Raw genomic sequence first — 18,480 nt, forward strand, 5'->3', positions numbered from 1 at the left:
CTGTACATACTGTAGACAGTAGCTGGTAAGGCTGTACACACTGTAGACAGTAGCTGGTAGGGCTGTAACTGTAGACAGTAGCTGGTAGGGCTGTACATACTGTAGACAGTAGCTGGTAGGGCTGTACATACTGTAGACAGTAGCTGGTAGGGCTGTACATACTGTAGACAGTAGCTGGTAGGGCTGTAACTGTAGACAGTAGCTGGTAGGGCTGTACATACTGTAGACAGTAGCTGGTAGGGCTGTAACTGTAGACAGTAGCTGGTAGGGCTGTAACTGTAGACAGTAGCTGGTAGGGCTGTACATACTGTAGACAGTAGCTGGTAGGGCTGTACATACTGTAGACATTAGCTGGTAGGGCTGTACATACTGTAGACAGTAGCTGGTAGGGCTGTAACTGTAGACAGTAGCTGGTAGGGCTGTACATACTGTAGACAGTAGCTGGTAGGGCTGTACATACTGTAGACAGTAGCTGGTAGGGCTGTACATACTGTAGACGTAGCTGGTAGGGCTGTAACGTAGACAGTAGCTGGTAGGGCTTACATACTGTAGACAGTAGCTTGTAGGGCTGTAACTGTAGACAGTAGCTGGTAGGGCTGTAACTGTAGACAGTAGCTGGTAGGGCTGTAACTGTAGACAGTAGCTGGTAGGGCTGTACATACTGTAGACAGTAGCTGGTAGGGCTGTACACACTGTAGACAGTAGCTGGTAGGGCTGTAACTGTAGACAGTAGCTGGTAGGGCTGTACATACTGTAGACAGTAGCTGGTAGGGCTGTACATACTGTAGACAGTAGCTGGTAGGGCTGTAACTGTAGACAGTAGCTGGTAGGGCTGTACATACTGTAGACAGTAGTTGGTAGGGCTGTAACTGTAGACAGTATCTGGTAGGGCTGTACATACTGTAGACAGTAGCTGGTAGGGCTGTACATACTGTAGACAGTAGCTGGTAGGGCTGTAACTGTAGACATTAGCTGGTAAGGCTGTACATACTGTAGACAGTAGCTGGTAGGGCTGTAACTGTAGACAGTAGCTGGTAGGGCTGTACATACTGTAGACAGTAGCTGGTAGGGCTGTAACTGTAGACAGTAGCTGGTAGGGCTGTACATACTGTAGACAGTAGCTGGTAGGGCTGTAACTGTAGACAGTAGCTGGTAGGGCTGTAACTTAGTAGCAGTAGCTGGTAGGGCTGTACATACTGTAGACAGTAGCTGGTAGGCTGTTACTGTAGACAGTAGCTGGTAGGGCTGTAACTGTAGACAGTAGCTGGTAAGGCTGTACATACTGTAGACAGTAGCTGGTAGGGCTGTACATATTGTAGACAGTAGCTGGTAGGGCTGTACATACTGTAGACAGTAGCTGGTAGGGCTGTAACTGTAGACAGTAGCTGGTAGGGCTGTAACTGTAGACAGTAGCTGGTAAGGCTGTACATACTGTAGACAGTAGCTGGTAGGGCTGTACATACTGTAGACAGTAGCTGGTAGGGCTGTACATACTGTAGACAGTAGCTGGTAGGGCTGTAACTGTAGACAGTAGCTGGTAGGGCTGTACATACTGTAGACAGTAGCTGGTAGGGCTGTAACTGTAGACAGTAGCTGGTAGGGCTGTAACTGTAGACAGTAGCTGGTAGGGCTGTAACTGTAGACAGTAGCTGGTAGGCTGTAACTGAGACAGTAGCTGTAGGGCTTGTACATACTGTAGACAGTAGCTGGTAGGGCTGTAACTGTAGACAGTAGCTGGTTGGGCTGTAACTGTAGACAGTAGCTGGTAGGGCTGTAACTGTAGACAGTAGCTGGTAGGGCTGTAACTGTAGACAGTAGCTGTAGGGCTGTACATACTGTAGCAGTAGCTGGTAGGGCTTGTACATACTGTAGACAGTAGCTGGTAGGGCTGTAACTGTAGACACAGTAGCTGTAGGGCTGTAACTGTAGACAGTAGCTGGTAGGGCTGTAACTGTAGACAGTAGCTGGTAGGGCTGTACATACTGTAGACAGTAGCTGGTAGGGCTGTAACTGTAGACAGTAGCTGGTAGGGCTGTAACTGTAGACAGTAGCTGGTAGGGCTGTAACTGTAGACAGTAGCTGGTAGGGCTGTAACTGTAGACAGTAGCTGGTAGGGCTGTACATACTGTAGACAGTAGCTGGTAGGGCTGTAACGTGACAGTAGCTGGTAGGGCTGTAACGTAGACAGTAGCTGGTAGGGCTGTAACTGTAGACAGTAGCTGGTAGGGCTGTACATACTGTAGACAGTAGCTGGTAGGGCTGTAACTGTAGACAGTAGCTGGTAGGGCTTGTAACTGTAGACAGTAGCTGGTAGGGCTGTAACTGTAGACAGTAGCTGGTAGGGCTGTACATACTGTAGACAGTAGCTGGTAGGGCTGGTAGGGCTGTAACTGTAGACAGTAGCTGGTAGGGCTGGTAGGGCTGTAACTGTAGACAGTAGCTGGTAGGGCTGTAACTGTAGACAGTAGCTGGTAGGGCTGTACATACTGTAGACAGTAGCTGGTAGGGCTGTAACTGTAGACAGTAGCTGGTAGGGCTGTAACTGTAGACAGTAGCTGGTAGGGCTGTAACTGTAGACAGTAGCTGGTAGGGCTGTACATACTGTAGACAGTAGCTGGTAGGGCTGTAACTGTAGACAGTAGCTGGTAGGGCTGTAACTGTAGACAGTAGCTGTAGGGCTGTAACTGTAGACAGTAGCTGGTAGGGCTGTAACTGTAGACAGTAGCTGGTAGGCTGTAACTGTAGACAGTAGCTGGTAGGGCTGTAACTGTAGACAGTAGCTGGTAGGGCTGTACATACTGTAGACAGTAGCTGGTAGGGCTGTAACTGTAGACAGTAGCTGGTGGGGCTGTAACTGTAGACAGTAGCTGGTAGGGCTGTACATACTGTAGACAATAGCTGGTTGGGCTGTAACTGTAGACAGTAGCTGGTAGGGCTGTAACTGTAGATAGTAGCTGGTAGGGCTGTAACTGTAGACAGTAGCTGGTAGGGCTGTAACTGTAGACAGTAGCTGGTAGGGCTGTACATACTGTAGACAATAGCTGGTTGGGCTGTAACTGTAGACAGTAGCTGGTAGGGCTGTAACTGTAGATAGTAGCTGGTAGGGCTGTAACTGTAGACAGTAGCTGGTTGGGCTGTAACTGTAGACAGTAGCTGGTAGGGCTGTAACTGTAGACAGTAGCTGGTAGGGCTGTACATACTGTAGACAGTAGCTGGTAGGGCTGTAACTGTAGACAGTAGCTGGTAGGGCTGTACATACTGTAGACAGTAGCTGGTAGGGCTGTAACTGTAGACAGTAGCTGGTAGGGCTTGTAACTGTAGACAGTAGCTGGTAGGGCTGTAACTGTAGACAGTAGCTGGTAGGGCTGTAACTGTAGACAGTAGCTGGTAGGGCTGTAACTGTAGACAGTAGCTGGTAGGGCTGTACATACTGTAGACAGTAGCTGGTAGGGCTGTACATACTGTAGACAGTAGCTGGTAGGGCTGTAACTGTAGACAGTAGCTGGTAGGGCTGGTAGGGCCGTAACTGTAGACAGTAGCTGGTAGGGCCGTAACTGTAGACAGTAGCTGGTTGGGCTGTAACTGTAGATAGTAGCTGGTAGGGCTGTAACTGTAGACAGTAGCTGGTAGGGCTGTAACTGTAGACAGTATCTGGTAGGGCTGTACATACTGTAGACAGTAGCTGGTAGGGCTGTAACTGTAGACAGTAGCTGGTAGGGCTGTACATACTGTAGACAGTAGCTGGTAGGGCTGTAACTGTAGATAGTAGCTGGTAGGGCTGTAACTGTAGACAGTAGCTGGTAGGGCTGTAACTGTAGATAGTAGCTGGTAGGGCTGTAACTGTAGACAGTAGCTGGTAGGGCCGTAACTGTAGACAGTAGCTGGTTGGGCTGTAACTGTAGATAGTAGCTGGTAGGGCTGTAACTGTAGACAGTAGCTGGTAGGGCTGTAACTGTAGATAGTAGCTGGTAGGGCTGTAACTGTAGATAGTAGCTGGTAGGGCTGTAACTGTAGACAGTAGCTGGTAGGGCTGTAACTGTAGATAGTAGCTGGTAGGGCTGTAACTGTAGACAGTAGCTGGTAGGGCTGTAACTGTAGACAGAATGCTTGGACTATCCACTGTAAAGAAAGACTGGAGTGATGTTATCACACTTTAGGAGAGATTTGAGAGTTGGGTGAATTTACTAGGCAGTATTTACTAGGCAGTATTTACTAGGCAATATTTACTAGGTTTTTAGGTAGGTGTGTAAAATCCTCTGCTGATTGCTATGGAAGAGTACATGTCTGGATCCCCTGGTTCCTTTATCAGTCTTTAATGCAGTTCATTTTACTCCTGGGGTGTGTGTGTATGTGTGTGCGTGTGTGTGCGTGTGTGTGCGTGTGTGTGCGTGTGTGTGTGTGTGTGTGTGTGTGTGTGTGTGTGTGTGTGTGTGTGTGTGTGTGTGTGTGTGTGTGTTGACGTGGTCCTGTTTATAGCTCCAGGGCCAGACGTGTCAGAGCTCAGGACGTTCCCAGGTTTCACTGTAGAGGAACACGTAGTCCCAGTCACTCAATCTGCACGGTTAGGACCCCCACCCTTCTGAAAGCAACACTCTGCTGAAGGGACACTCTGCTGAAGGGACACTCTGCTGAAGGGACACTGCTGAAGGGACACTCTGCTGAAGGGACACTCTGCTGAAGGGACACTCTGCTGAAGGGACACTCTGCTGAAGGGACACTCTGCTGAAGGGACACTGCTGAAGGGACACTCTGCTGAAGGGACACTCTGCTGAAGGGACACTCTGCTGAAGGGACACTCTGCTGAAGGGACACTGGTGAAGGGCTACATTGCATGAATTGAAATCACTTTAAACATTACAGACTGTGGCTATAATGGTCTGATCTGCAGTACTGGTAGGGGCCAGGTAGACACATAGTGTACACTGATGTCTGTTGAGAAAGACTTGAAAAAAGGGTACGAGAGTGGAAGGAAGGAAGGAAGGAAGGGAGGGAGGGAGGGAGGGAGGGAGGGAGAGAGGGAGGGAGGGAGAGAGAGGGAGAGAGAGGGAGAGAGAGGGAGAGAGAGAGAGAGAGAGAGAGAGAGAGAGAGAGAGAGAGACAGATGGCGGGAGAGAGAGACAGAGGGAGAGAGGGAGGGAGAGACAGAGAGGGGAGTTCATACATCTCTTATTGGACGAGACACTGTCTGGTACATGACAGGCAACCAGATTCCTGTCAAAATACCTCCTCCCAGAGCACACAGAGGCATACAGAAACACTCAGACATGCTCACTGTGTCTCTCTGACCGGGCGGGTTGTCTTTGTTCATACAGGACTTGGCCAAGCGGAACTGGGCAGGGAGGAGGATTTCTGTGGTGACTAGCTTCATTTCATTTGCTCCTGAGTGGCGCAGCGGTCTAAGGCATCTCAGTGCTTGAGGCATCACTAAAGACCCTGGTTCGATCCCGGATCAGGAGTCCCATAGGGTGGTGCACAATTGGCCCAGCGTTGTCCGGGTTACTGGAGGGTTTGGCCGGGGTAGGCCGTCATTGTAAAATGAGAATCTGTTTACATTTATTTCTGTTTACATTTATTTCTCTGGATTATGTGAGATCGTGGATACAACTGGCAGGCCCCCACAGGGAGAACCCTTGACCTAGAAACAAAACAGGAAAGAAATGTAAAACATTGAAAAACAGTACAAATAACAGCCCAAGAGTACTACAAGCTTCACAACAGCAGCACTGAGGACCGTAAAGGGCAACAAGGGCCAGCCAGCCAGATCCAGTTTACAGCAGAATGTTAGGTTAGAGTACGGAACTTCAGAGAGAGTTTACAGCAGAATTTACAGTACGTTAGGTTAGAGAACTGAACTTCAGAGAGAGTTTACAGCAGAATTTACAGTACATTAGCTTAGAGAACTGAACTTCAGAGAGAGTTTACGGCAGAATTTACAGTACGTTAGCTTAGAGAACTGAACTTCAGAGAGAGTTTACAGCAGAATTTACAGTACGTTAGGTTAGAGAACTGAACTTCAGAGAGAGTTTACAGCAGAATTTACAGTACGTTAGCTTAGAGAACTGAACTTCAGAGAGAGTTTACAGCAGAATTTACAGTACGTTAGCTTAGAGAACTGAACTTCAGAGAGAGTTTACAGCAGAATTTACAGTACGTTAGGTTAGAGAACTGAACTTCAGAGAGAGTTTACAGCAGAATTTACAGTACGTTAGGTTAGAGAACTGAACTTCAGAGAGAGTTTACAGCAGAATTTACAGTACGTTAGGTTAGAGAACTGAACTTCAGAGAGAGTTTACAGCAGAATTTACAGTACGTTAGCTTAGAGAACTGAACTTCAGAGAGAGTTTACAGCAGAATTTACAGTACAGAAATGTGTGTGTGCGTGCGTGCGTGGGCTCTTGTCCCAAATAGTAATGTGTAAAAATGAACTTGGGACATTCTAACCTAGTGAATCACACAACTAAATGACAGGGTTAGATAGTTGGATGATACTGGGGGAGAGAGAAAGGAGAAAGTAGAGTAGAAAAAGTAATGTTTACCACTAAAACCATCTCACTCAGTGTTTGACCGTTAAAACGATCTCACCCACAGTGTTTACCGTTAAAACGATCTCACCCACAGTGTTTACCGTTAAAACGATCTCACCCACAGTGTTTACCGTTAAAACGATCTCACCCACAGTGTTTTACCGTTAAAACGATCTCACCCACAGTGTTTACCGCTAAAACGATCTCACCCACAGTGTTTTACCGTTAAAACGATCTCACCCACAGTGTTTTACCGTTAAAACGATCTCACCCACAGTGTTTACCGTTAAAACGATCTCACCCACAGCGTTTGACCGCTAAAACCATCTCACCCACAGTGTTGAATATGTGAATCGCCATGGAATTTGTAGAACAGTAATCTTATGTTAAATCTGTACTACTAATATCAAATATACTCTCTGATTTTACAACTCCGCTATCATCTGGGTGGGATTTACACTACCAGTCAAACGTTTGGCCACACCTACTCATTCGAGGGTTTTTCTTTATTTGTTTACTGTGGTCTACATTGTAGAATAATAGTGAAGACATAAAACTATGAAATAACACATATGGAATCATGTAGTAACCAAAAAAGTGTTAAACAAATCGAAATATGTTTTATATTTGAGATTCTTCAAAGCAGCAACCCTTTGATTTGATGACAGCTTTCCACACTCTTGGCATTCTCTCAACCAGCTTCATGAGGTAGTCACCTGGAATGCATTTCAATTATGCCTTGTTAAGAGTTAATTTGTTTAATTTCTTTCCTTCTTAATGCCTTTGAGCCAATCAGTTGTGTTGTGACAAGGTAGGGGTGGTATACAGAAAATAGCCCTATTTGGTAAAAGACCATATTATGTCCATATTATGGTAAGAACAGCTCAAATAAGCAAAGAGAAAAGACAGTTCATCATTACTTTAAGACATGAAGGTCAGTCAATACGGAACATTTCAAGAACTTTGAAAGGTTCTTCAAGTGCAGTCGCAATAAACCATCAAGGGCTATGATGAAACTGGCTCTCATGAGGACCGCCACAGGAAAGGAAGACCCAGAGTTACCTCTGCTGCAGAGGATAAGTTTATTAGAGTTAACTGCACCTCAGATTGCAGCCCAAATAAATACTTCACAGAGTTCAAGTAACAGACACATCTAAACATCAACTGTTCAGAGGAGACTGCGTGAATCAGGCCTTCATGGTTGAATTACTGCAAAGAAACCACTACTAAAGGTACACCAATAATAAGAAGAGACTTGCTTGGGCCAAGAAACACGAGCAATGGACATTAGGCCAGTGGAAATATTACCTTTGTTCTGATGAGTCCAAATTTGAAATGTTTGGTTCAAACCGGCGTGTCTTTGTGAGACGCAGAGTAGGTGAACGGATGATCTCCGCATGTGTGGTTGCCACCATGAAGCATGGAGGAGGTGGTGTGATGGTGTGGGTGTGCTTTGCTGATGACACTGTCAGTGATTTATTTATAATTCAAGTTACACGTAACCAGCATAGTTACCACAGCATTCTGTAGGGATACGCCATCCCATCTGGTTTGTGCTTAGTTGGACTATCAATTGTTTTTCAACAGGACAATGACCAAAAACACACCTCCAGGCTGTGTAAGGGCTATTTGACCAAGAAGGAGAGTGATGGAGTGCTGCATCAGATGACCTGGCCTCCACAATAACCTGACCTCAACCCAATTTGAGTTGGACCGCAAAGTGAATGAAAATCAGCCAACAAGTGCTCCGCATATGTGGGAACTCATTCAAGGCTGTTGGAAAAGCATTCCTCATGAAGATGGTTGAGAGAATGCCAAGAGTGTGCAAAGCTGTCATCAAGGCAAAGGATAGCTACTTTGAAGAATTTCAAATATAAAATATATTTGGATTTGTTTAACACTTTTTTGGTTACTACATGATTCCATATGTGCTTTTTTCATGGTTTTGATGTCTTCACTATTATTCTACAATGTAGAAAATAGTAAAACATTTACAAAAACCATTGAATGAGTTGGTGTCCAAACTTTTGACTGGTACTGTACGCTAATCTGTAAGGAGACACTGTTGCTTTCATTCTGCTGTGTGATGTGTATATATGTCACGGCCGTCGAAAGAAGTGGACCAAAGTGCAGCGTGGAGAGCGTACATTTTATTTTATTTTAAAATGTCACCAACAAAAAAAGAAACAAAATAAACAACCTTGAAGCTTCCGAGGGCTATAGTGCCACTAACAAAGATAACTACCCACAATCACAGGTGGGAAAAAGGGCTGCCTAAGTATGATTCCCAATCAGAGACAACGATAGACAGCTGTCCCTGATTGAGAACCACACCCGGCCAAACATAGAAAACCAAATCATAGAAATAAAGGGCATAGAATTCCCACCCAAATCACACCCTGACCAAACCAAAAAGAGACATAAAAAGCTCTCTACGGTCAGGGCGTGACAATATATATATATATATCGCTCTCCTGCTGCTCACATTTTCATGAATCTTATTTTGTGACACAACCCTGATTTTACAGAACGTACAACACATTTATTCACACATTTTATCACGCTGATGTTTTTTATAATGAAATCTGACAAGGACAGGGAATTATACAACGACCGTGCTGTATTTCTCCTTGCGTTAAAGCGACGATTGTGTGAATGGATTTAAACCCAGGTTACTGTGTTACCTCTCTGACTGTGTTAGCTCTCTGAACTAAAGGCCTTAGCTCAGAGAGCTAACCCAAATCTTCAGGTCTCAGGTGAGGTTACTCATCATGCGACTGTGATTCAACTGACAACAACCTCTGTTAAAGCAGAAGAACAGTGCTAAACTGACTGTGTGAAATTCCCCCTTTATCTTCGTCCATAAATCACTGTGACTGTTCTCAGCTGTACTGGCGAGGTCTGCTTTGAAGCAAAACAACAAATCAACTGTCACATGCAAGATGTCTGACCCCCCTGAACAACAGAACAGTCGTATTTCTGTCTCTAAGATGTCTGACCCCCCTGAACAACAGAACAGTCGTATTTCTGTCTCTAAGAGGTCTGATCCGCCTGAACAACAGAACAGTCAAATTTCTGTCTCTAAGATGATGTGGACTTCAAAGGACCATCACAGAGGAGCCCAGTGGCATGCTATCCTTCTGTGACCAATAGGAATGAGAGATAGAGAGATAGAGGGAGGGAGATAGGGGGAGAGAGAAAGAAAGAGGAGAGAGAGAGGGGAAGATAAATGGAAGGATCGAGAGCGAGAGAGAGAGAAAAAAAGGAGAGAGTGATAGAGGGGAGGAATGAGATTGTGTTAACATAGTCACTCATAGGATTAGAGTTATGATTTAGGACTCAGGATTAGAGTTATGAGTTAGGTCTCATAGGATAAGAGTTATGAGTTAGAACTCATAGGATTAGAGTTATGAGTTAGAACTCATAGGATTAGAGTTATGATTTAGGTCTCATAGGATAAGAGTTATGATTTAGGTCTCATAGGATTAGAGTTATGATTTAGGACTCATAGGATAAGAGTTATGATTTAGGTCTCATAGGATTAGAGTTATGAGTTAGGTCTCATAGGATTAGAGTTATGAGTTAGGTCTCATAGGATAAGAGTTATGATTTAGGTCTCATAGGATAAGAGTTATGATTTAGGTCTCATAGGATAAGAGTTATGATTTAGGTCTCATAGGATTAGAGTTATGAGTTAGGTCTCATAGGATAAGAGTTATGAGTTAGAACTCATAGGATAAGAGTTATGATTTAGGTCTCATAGGATAAGAGTTATGATTTAGGACTCATAGGATAAGAGTTATGATTTAGGTCTCATAGGATTAGAGTTATGATTTAGGTCTCATAGGATTAGAGTTATGAGTTAGGTCTCATAGGATAAGAGTTATGAGTTAGAACTCATAGGATAAGAGTTATGATTTAGGTCTCATAGGATTAGAGTTATGATTTAGGTCTCATAGGATTAGAGTTATGATTTAGGTCTCATAGGATTAGAGTTATGATTTAGGACTCATAGGATTAGCTCAAAGCTGGTGGAAGCGTTGGAGGGTGGGAGAGGGGGGATAGAGAGAGAGAGATGGAGGATAGAGAGAGGGGGATAGAGATAGAGTGGGAGAGAGAGGGTGGGAGAGGGGGGATAGTGATGGAGAGAGAGAGAGGGGATAGCAATAGAGAGAGGAGGGACAGAGGTAGAGAGAGAGGGGGATAGAGAGAGAGGGGGATAGTGGGAGAGGGGGGATAGAGCGAGATAGAGAGGTGGGATAGAGAGAGAGATGGGGATAAAGAGAGAGAGGTGGGATAGAGAGAGAGAGAGAGATAGAGAGAGGGGGGGAGGATAGAGAGAGAGGGTGTGAGAGGGGTGATAGAGAGAGGTGGGGTAGAGAGAGAGAGAGGTGGGGTAGAGAGAGAGAGAGAGAGGGGGGATAGAGAGAGAGAGGGGGGATAGAGAGAGAGAGGGGGGATAGAGAGAGAGAGGGGGATAGAGAGGGGGGATAGAGATGGGGATAGATAGAGAGAGAGGTGGGATAGAGAGAGAGAGAGAGGTGGGGTAGAGAGAGAGAGAGAGGGGGGATAGAGAGAGAGAGGGGGATAGAGAGGGGGGATAGAGAGAGAGGGGGATAGAGAGAGAGGTGGGATAGAGAGAGATAGAGAGGGGGGATAGAGAGAGATAGAGAGAGAGAGGGTGGGGAGAGAGAGAGAGAGAGAGAGAGAGAGAGAGAGAGAGAGATAGATAGATAGATAGATAGAGAGAGGGGGGATAGAGAGAGAGGGTGTGAGAGGGGTGATAGATAGAGAGGTGGGATAAAGAGAGAGAGAGAGAGAGAGATAGAGAGATTGGGGGGAGAGAGAGAGAGAGAGAGAGAGAGATAGATAGAGAGAGAGAGGGGGGATAGAGAGAGGGTGTGAGAGGGGTGATAGAGATAGAGACTTGAACCATTTGTACATCATTACAACACTCCATATATACATAATATGACATTTGAAATGTCTTTATTCTATTGGAACTTCTGTGAGTTTAATGTTTACTGTTCGTTTTTATTGTTTATTTCACTTTTGTATATTATCTACCTCACTTGCGTTGGCAATGTTAACACATGTTTCCCATGCCAATAAAGCCCCTTGAATTGAATTGAATTGAATTGAGAGAGAATCTGGAGAATCTGGGTTTTAAAGAGTGATGGATGTTGTAGGTTTGTAAAGTGACAACAGTATCACTAACTGCCTTCATGCCAGACTCTTTAGCTAAACCACGGCTGCTAGACCATTCTATTACGGTATTGATCTGGTCTCCAAACCCCAATTCACACAATCACACCGTTACAACAGGTATTGGCCTGCACAGTTCCAGGAGTCGTCTTCACCACAGGGTTCTGACAAGGTTCTGACAGGGTTCTGACAGGGTTCTGACAAGGCTCTGGCAGGGTTCTGACAGGGTTCTGACAGGGTTCTGACATGGTTCTGACAAGGTTCTGACAAGGTTCTGACAAGGTTCTGACAGGGTTCTGATAACACCGACACCTGCGGATGACTGAACCGATCAGTGTGAGAACATTTAGATTCTGAACTTTGACCTTTGCTACATTTCTGCATTGTGATATTTATTTGTAGAAATGTTTTCTTGATACAGCTACTTTTCCTATCGCTGATGTATCACTTTGCTTTGGCAACACGGACCTTGTCGTTCATGCCACTAAAGCATCATTTGAATTACCCACTGGGCAAAACCCTGGTTGAATCAACGTGGTTTCCACGTCATTTCCAACAAAATGGTTTTTAAATGTGATCCCGTTGAATGAACGTGAAAAACGTATTGGATTAGCTATATTTAGTGTTTTTTTCCACACAACTTTTAACCTAAATCCAATGTCATGGTCATTTGTTTTGTTGATGTCACGTTGAATTCACATTAGTTGACAATGCATCCAAATGTTTAAAAAACAATAAAACCTTGAAATTACACCTGTGCCGGGTGGGTGTCCACTCTGTGATGTTTACAAAGACAGGTGACCTGATCCCAGATCAGTTGGTGCTTTATAGCCTGTTTGGCATACCACAGACCATAGGATTTGGCTATACAGCATATACAGCTACAGTATGCATAACGGGGACTGCTATAGGGGTTGTCCCAGATCTGCTAGTACTAATGGCACAGAGGGCTGTGGCATTGATTAGTCATCGTGTGGCGGATGGCTGGGCAGGTGGTGTGAAACGTTCTGCAAGGTACAGACACCACGCCACTGAGGGCAGAGAGCCAGACAGCTGTCCTCTCGCTCCACCATCCCTGTCTTCCTTCTCTCCTCCCCCTCTCCTTCCCTCCGTCTGCACCACCGTCATCGCTTCTGTCCAGCACACTCATCCACCACCCACTGTCTCAGTGAACCCACTGCCATCTCCCCTCCTCTTCCCCATCTCCCCTCCTGTTCCCCATCTCCCCTCCTGTTCCCCATCTCCCTCCTCTTCCCCATCTCCCACCTCTCCCCCATCTCCCTCCTGTTCCCCATCTCCCTCCTCTTCCCCATCTCCCCTCCTGTTCCCCATCTCCCTCCTGTTCCCCATATCCCTCCTGTTCCCCATCTCAGCTCCTGTTCCCCATCTCCCCTCCTGTTCCCCATCTCCCTCCTCTTCCCCATCTCCCTCCTGTTCCCCATCTCCCTCCTCTTCCCCATCTCCCTCCTGTTCCCCATCTCCCTCCTCTTCCCCATCTCCCTCCTGTTCCCCATCTCCCTCCTCTTCCCCATCTCCCACCTCTCCCCCCATCTCCCTCCTCTTCCCCATCTCCCCTCCTGTTCCCCATCTCCCCTCCTGTTCCCCATCTCCCTCCTGTTCCCCATCTCCCTCCTCTTCCCCATCTCCCCTCCTTTTCCCCATCTCCCCTCCTCTTCCCCATCTCCCCTCCTGTTCCCCATCTCAGCTCCTGTTCCCCATCTCCCCTCCTGTTCCCCATCTCAGCTCCTGTTCCCCATCTCCCCTCCTGTTCCCCATCTCCCCTCCTGTTCCCCATCTCAGCTCCTGTTCCCCATCTCCCTCCTCTTCCCCATCTCCCTCCTGTTCCCCATCTCCCTCCTCTTCCCCATCTCCCTCCTGTTCCCCATCTCCCTCCTGTTCCCCATCTCCCTCCTGTTCCCCATCTCCCTCCTCTTCCCCATCTCAGCTCCTGTTCCCCATCTCCCACCTGTTCCCCATCTCCCTCCTGTTCCCCATCTCCCTTCTGTTCCCCATCTCCCTCCTCTTCCCCATCTCCCTCCTGTTCCCCATATCCCTCCTGTTCCCCATCTCCCTCCTGTTCCCCATCTCCCTCCTGTTCCCCATCTCCCTCCTCTTCCCCATCTCCCTCCTGTTCCCCATCTCCCTCCTCTTCCCCATCTCCCTCCTCTTCCCCATCTCCCTCCTCTTCCCCATCTCCCTCCTGTTCCCCATCTCCCTCCTCTTCCCCATCTCCCTCCTGTTCCCCATCTCCCTCCTGTTCCCCATCTCCCTCCTGTTCCCCATCTCCCTCCTCTTCCCCATCTCAGCTCCTGTTCCCCATCTCCCACCTCTCCCCCCATCTCCCTTCTGTTCCCCATCTCCCTCCTGTTCCCCATCTCCCTCCTGTTCCCCATCTCCCCTCCTCTTCCCCATCTCCCTCCTGTTCCCCATCTCCCCTCCTGTTCCCCATCTCCCCTCCTCTTCCCCATCTCCCCTCCTGTTCCCCATCTCCCTCCTCTTCCCCATCTCCCCTCTTCCCCATCTCCCCTCCTGTTCCCCATCTCCCCTCCTGTTCCCCATCTCCCTCCTCTTCCCCATCTCCCTCCTCTTCCCCATCTCCCTCCTGTTCCCCATCTCCCTCCTGTTCCCCATCTCCCCTCCTCTTCCCCATCTCCCCTCCTCTTCCCCATCTCCCTCCTGTTCCCCATCTCCCCTCCTGTTCCCCTTCTCCCACCTCTCCCCCATCTCCCCTCCTGTTCCCCATCTCCCCTCCTGTTCCCCATCTCCCCTCCTGTTCCCCATCTCCCACCTCTCCCCCATCTCCCTCCTCTTCCCCATCTCCCTCCTGTTCCCCATCTCCCCTCCTCTTCCCCATCTCCCCTCCTGTTCCCCCTCTCCCCTCCTCTTCCCCATCTCCCTCCTGTTCCCCATCTCCCTCCTCTCCTGTTCCCCATCTCCCTCCTCTTCCCATCTCCCTCCTGTTCCCCATCTCCCCTCCTGTTCCCCATCTCCCACCTCTCCCCCATCTCCCCTCCTCTTCCCCATCTCCCCTCCTGTTCCCCATCTCCCTCCTGTTCCCCATCTCCCTCCTGTTCCCCATCTCCCCTCCTGTTCCCCATCTCCCCTCCTCTTCCCCATCTCCCCTCCTGTTCCCCATCTCCCTCCTGTTCCCCATCTCCCCTCCTGTTCCCCATCTCCCACCTCTCCCCCCATCTCCCTCCTGTTCCCCATCTCCCCTCCTCTTCCCCATCTCCCTCCTGTTCCCCATCTCCCTCCTCTTCCCCATCTCCCCCCTGTTCCCCATCTCCCCTCCTCTTCCCCATCTCCCCTCCTGTTCCCCATCTCCCCTCCTCTTCCCCATCTCCCCTCTACCTCTTCCCCATCTCCCCTCCTCTCCCCCATCTCCCCTCTACCTCTTCCCTGTTCCCACTCTCCCCTCCTCTTCCCCCTCTCCCCTCTACCTCTTCCCCATCTCCCCTCCTCTTCCCCTTCTCCCCTCTACCTCTTCCCCATCTCCCCATCTCCCCTCTACCTCTTCCCATCTCCCATCTTGTTCCCCCTCTCCCCTCCTCTTCCCCCTCTCCCCTCTACCTCTTCCCCATCTCCCCTTATCTTCCCCCATCTTCCCTCATCTTCCCCATCTACCCTCCTCTTCTACCTCTTCCCCCTCTAGACACAGTAGTCCTCTTCTAGCCAGCTCTTCCCCCTCTAGACACAGTAGTCCTCTTCTAGCCAGCTCTTCCCCCTCTAGACACAGTAGTCCTCTTCTAGCCAGCTCTTCCCCCTCTAGACACAGTAGTCTTCTTCTAGCCAGCTCTTCTCCCTCTAGACACAGTAGTCCTCTTCTAGCCAGCTCTTCCCCCTCTAGACACAGTAGTACTCTTCTAGCCAGCTCTTCCCCCTCTAGACACAGTAGTCCTCTTCTAGCCAGCTCTTCCCCCTCTAGACACAGTAGTCTTCTTCTAGCCAGCTCTTCCCCCTCTAGACACAGTAGTCCTCTGCTAGCCAGCTACTCAACTTGTCTAGAGCCAGAAAGATGACTTTCCTCTCCTCCTCTCCTAGTTGTATTTATGTATGTGTGTGTGTATGCATGTGTATATGTGTATGTACAGTTCAAGTTGGAAGTTTACATACACCTTAGTCAAATGCATTTAAACTCAGATTTTCACAATTCCTGACATTTAATCCTAATAAAATGTCCCTGTCTTAGGTCAGTTAGGATCACCACTTTATTTTATGAATGTGAAATGTCAGAATAGTAGTAGAGAGAATGATTTATTTCAGCTTTTATTTCTTTCATCACATTCCCAGTGGGTCAGAAGTTTACATACACTCAATATCAAGTCACAAGTCGAAACCCAAATGCAGACACAGGAGGCAGATGGTTGGAGTTTTACAATGTTTAGAAATCCAAAGGGGTAGGCAAGAAAATGGTCGTGGACAGGCAAAAAGGTCAAAACCAGATCAGAGTCCAGGAGGTACAGAGTGGCAGACAGACAGGCTCGTGGGCAATGCAGGCAGAATGGTCAGGCAGGCTGGTAGGGTCAAAACCATGAGGACTAGAAAAAAGGAGAATGCAAAAAGCAGGAGAACGGGAAAAACGCTGGTTGACTTGGAAACATACAAGACGAACTGGCACAGAGAGACATGAAACACAAGGATAAATACACTGGGGAAAATAAGCGACACCTGGAGGTGGTGGAGACAATCACAAGGACAGGTGAAACAGATCAGGGAGTGACAGAACCCCCCCCCCCTCTAGGGACGCCACTTGGCGTCCTACCTGGGCGCATACCTGGCTGACCTGGGTGTCGGTGGTGGAAATCGGCAAGGAGGGCCAAGTTCAAGATGTCTTTAGCTGGAACCCAGCATCTCTCCTCCGGGCCATAACCCTCGCAGTCAACCAGGTACTGGAAACCCCTGCCCCGTGGTCGAACCTTCAGGAGGCGTCTCACCGTATACGCTGGCTGGCCACCAATAACCCGGGGGTGAGGGATAGGCCTGGAGACTGAAGACAAAGGACAGTGAGACACAGGCTTAATCCTAGACACATGGAACGTAGGGTGAATATGGAGGGTGCAGGGTAACACAAGACGGACATCAGTGGAACTCAGGACTCTGGAGATGGGAAAAGGACCAATGGGAACCAGGGAGACAGCTTGTGGGACTCTACCCGAAGGGGCAGATCCCGAGTCGAAAGCCATACCCTCTGCCCAATGTGGTAGCGGGGAGCTGGGGTCCGGCGACGGTCCGCTTGTCGACGATACCTGGAGATGGTCTTGAGAATAACTCTTCTCCAGGTACGTCGACAGCGGCGGACAAACACCTGGGCCGAGGGTACTCCTGCTCTTGTTCTGGGAAGAGTGGAGGCTGATACCCCATGGAGCACTCGAAAGGGGAGAGTCCCGTGGCAGAACTGGGAAGAGTGTTCCGGGCATACTCAACCCAGACCAGTTGACGGCTCCAGGTAGTTGGGTTAGTTGAGACCAGACACCTTAAGGTGGTCTCCATGTCTTGGTTGGCTCGTTCCGACTGACCGTTAGTTTGGGGATGGAATCCGGATGACAGGCTGGCCGATGACCCAATAAGGGTGCACAATGCCTTCCAGAACTGAGACGAGAACTGAGGACCCCGATCGGAGACCATGTCTACCGGGAGTCCATGGATCCGGAAGGCATGCTGCACCATATTTATTTTTATTTATTTATCCGTTATTTTACCAGGTAAGTTGACTGAGAACACGTTCTCATTTGCAGCAACGACCTGGGGAATAGTTACAGGGGAGAGGAGGGGGATGAATGAGCCAATTGTAAACTGGGGATTATTAGGTGACCGTGATGATTGAGGGCCAGATTGGGAATTTAGCCAGGACACCGGGGTTAACACCCCTACTCTTACGACAAGTGCCATGGGATCTTTAATGACCTCAGAGAGTCAGGACACCCGTTTAACGTCCCATCCGAAAGACGGCACCCTACACAGAGCAGTGTCCCCAATCACTGCCCTGGGGCATTGGGATCTTTGTTTAGACCAGAGGAAAGAGTGCCTCCTACTGGCCCTCCAACACCACTTCCAGCAGCATCTGGTCTCCCATCCAGGGACTGACCAGGACCAACCCTGCTTAGCTTCAGAAGCAAGCCAGCAGTGGTATGCAGGGTGGTATGCTGCTGGGCCGTCTCCTTGGCAGAAGGTAGTTTGGGGAGAGGGATGAAATGGTCGGCCTTGGAGAACCGGCCGACTACCGTTAGAATGACAGTGTTGCCATGAGAAGGAGGGAGCCCAGTGACAAAGTCCAGAGATATTGTCACACCCTGGCCTTAGTTATCTTTGTTTTCATTATTATTTTAGTTAGGTCAGGGTGTGACATGGGGAAGTTTGTGTTTTTGTATTGTCTAGGGCACAGGTGTCAAACTCATTCCACGGGGGGCCGAGTGTCTGCGGGTTTTCGCTCCTCCCTTGTACTTGATTGATGAATTAACATCACTAATTAGTTAGGAACTCCCCACACCTGGTTGTCTAGGGCTTTATTGAAAGGAAAAACCAAAAACCTGCAGACACTAGGCCCTCCGTGGAATGAGTTTGACACCCCTGGTCTAGGGTGTTGTATGGTTTAGGGGGTTTAGTAGAGTAGATGGTTTAGTGTTCAGTGTAGGTGTCTAGGAAAGTCTATGGTTGCCTGAATTGGGTCTCAATTAGAGACAGCTGGTTATGGTTGTCTCTGATTGGGAGCCATATTTAAGGCAACCATAGGCTTTAGCTGTTTTGTGGGTAA

At 48.2% G+C, this 18,480-nt stretch overlaps 1 protein-coding gene across 1 annotated transcript in view; it reads right to left on the bottom strand.

Annotated features, from left to right (window-relative positions):
* Positions 1 to 17,090, bottom strand: part of LOC120040191 (basic proline-rich protein-like) — a 23,579-nt gene extending 6,489 nt beyond the window's left edge. Inside the window, exons 1-2 of the mRNA XM_038985437.1 lie at positions 16,915 to 17,090; positions 16,664 to 16,716 (exon numbers count right to left, since the gene is read on the bottom strand). Of these exons, the coding sequence (XP_038841365.1) occupies positions 16,664 to 16,716; positions 16,915 to 17,090 (229 nt within the window). The remainder of the gene's footprint in view (positions 1 to 16,663; positions 16,717 to 16,914) is intronic.
* Between the last annotated feature and the right edge of the window lie 1,390 nt (positions 17,091 to 18,480).

The sequence above is a fragment of the Salvelinus namaycush genome, unplaced genomic scaffold (assembly GCF_016432855.1).
Source record: "Salvelinus namaycush isolate Seneca unplaced genomic scaffold, SaNama_1.0 Scaffold334, whole genome shotgun sequence".
Lineage (NCBI taxonomy): Eukaryota > Metazoa > Chordata > Actinopteri > Salmoniformes > Salmonidae > Salvelinus > Salvelinus namaycush.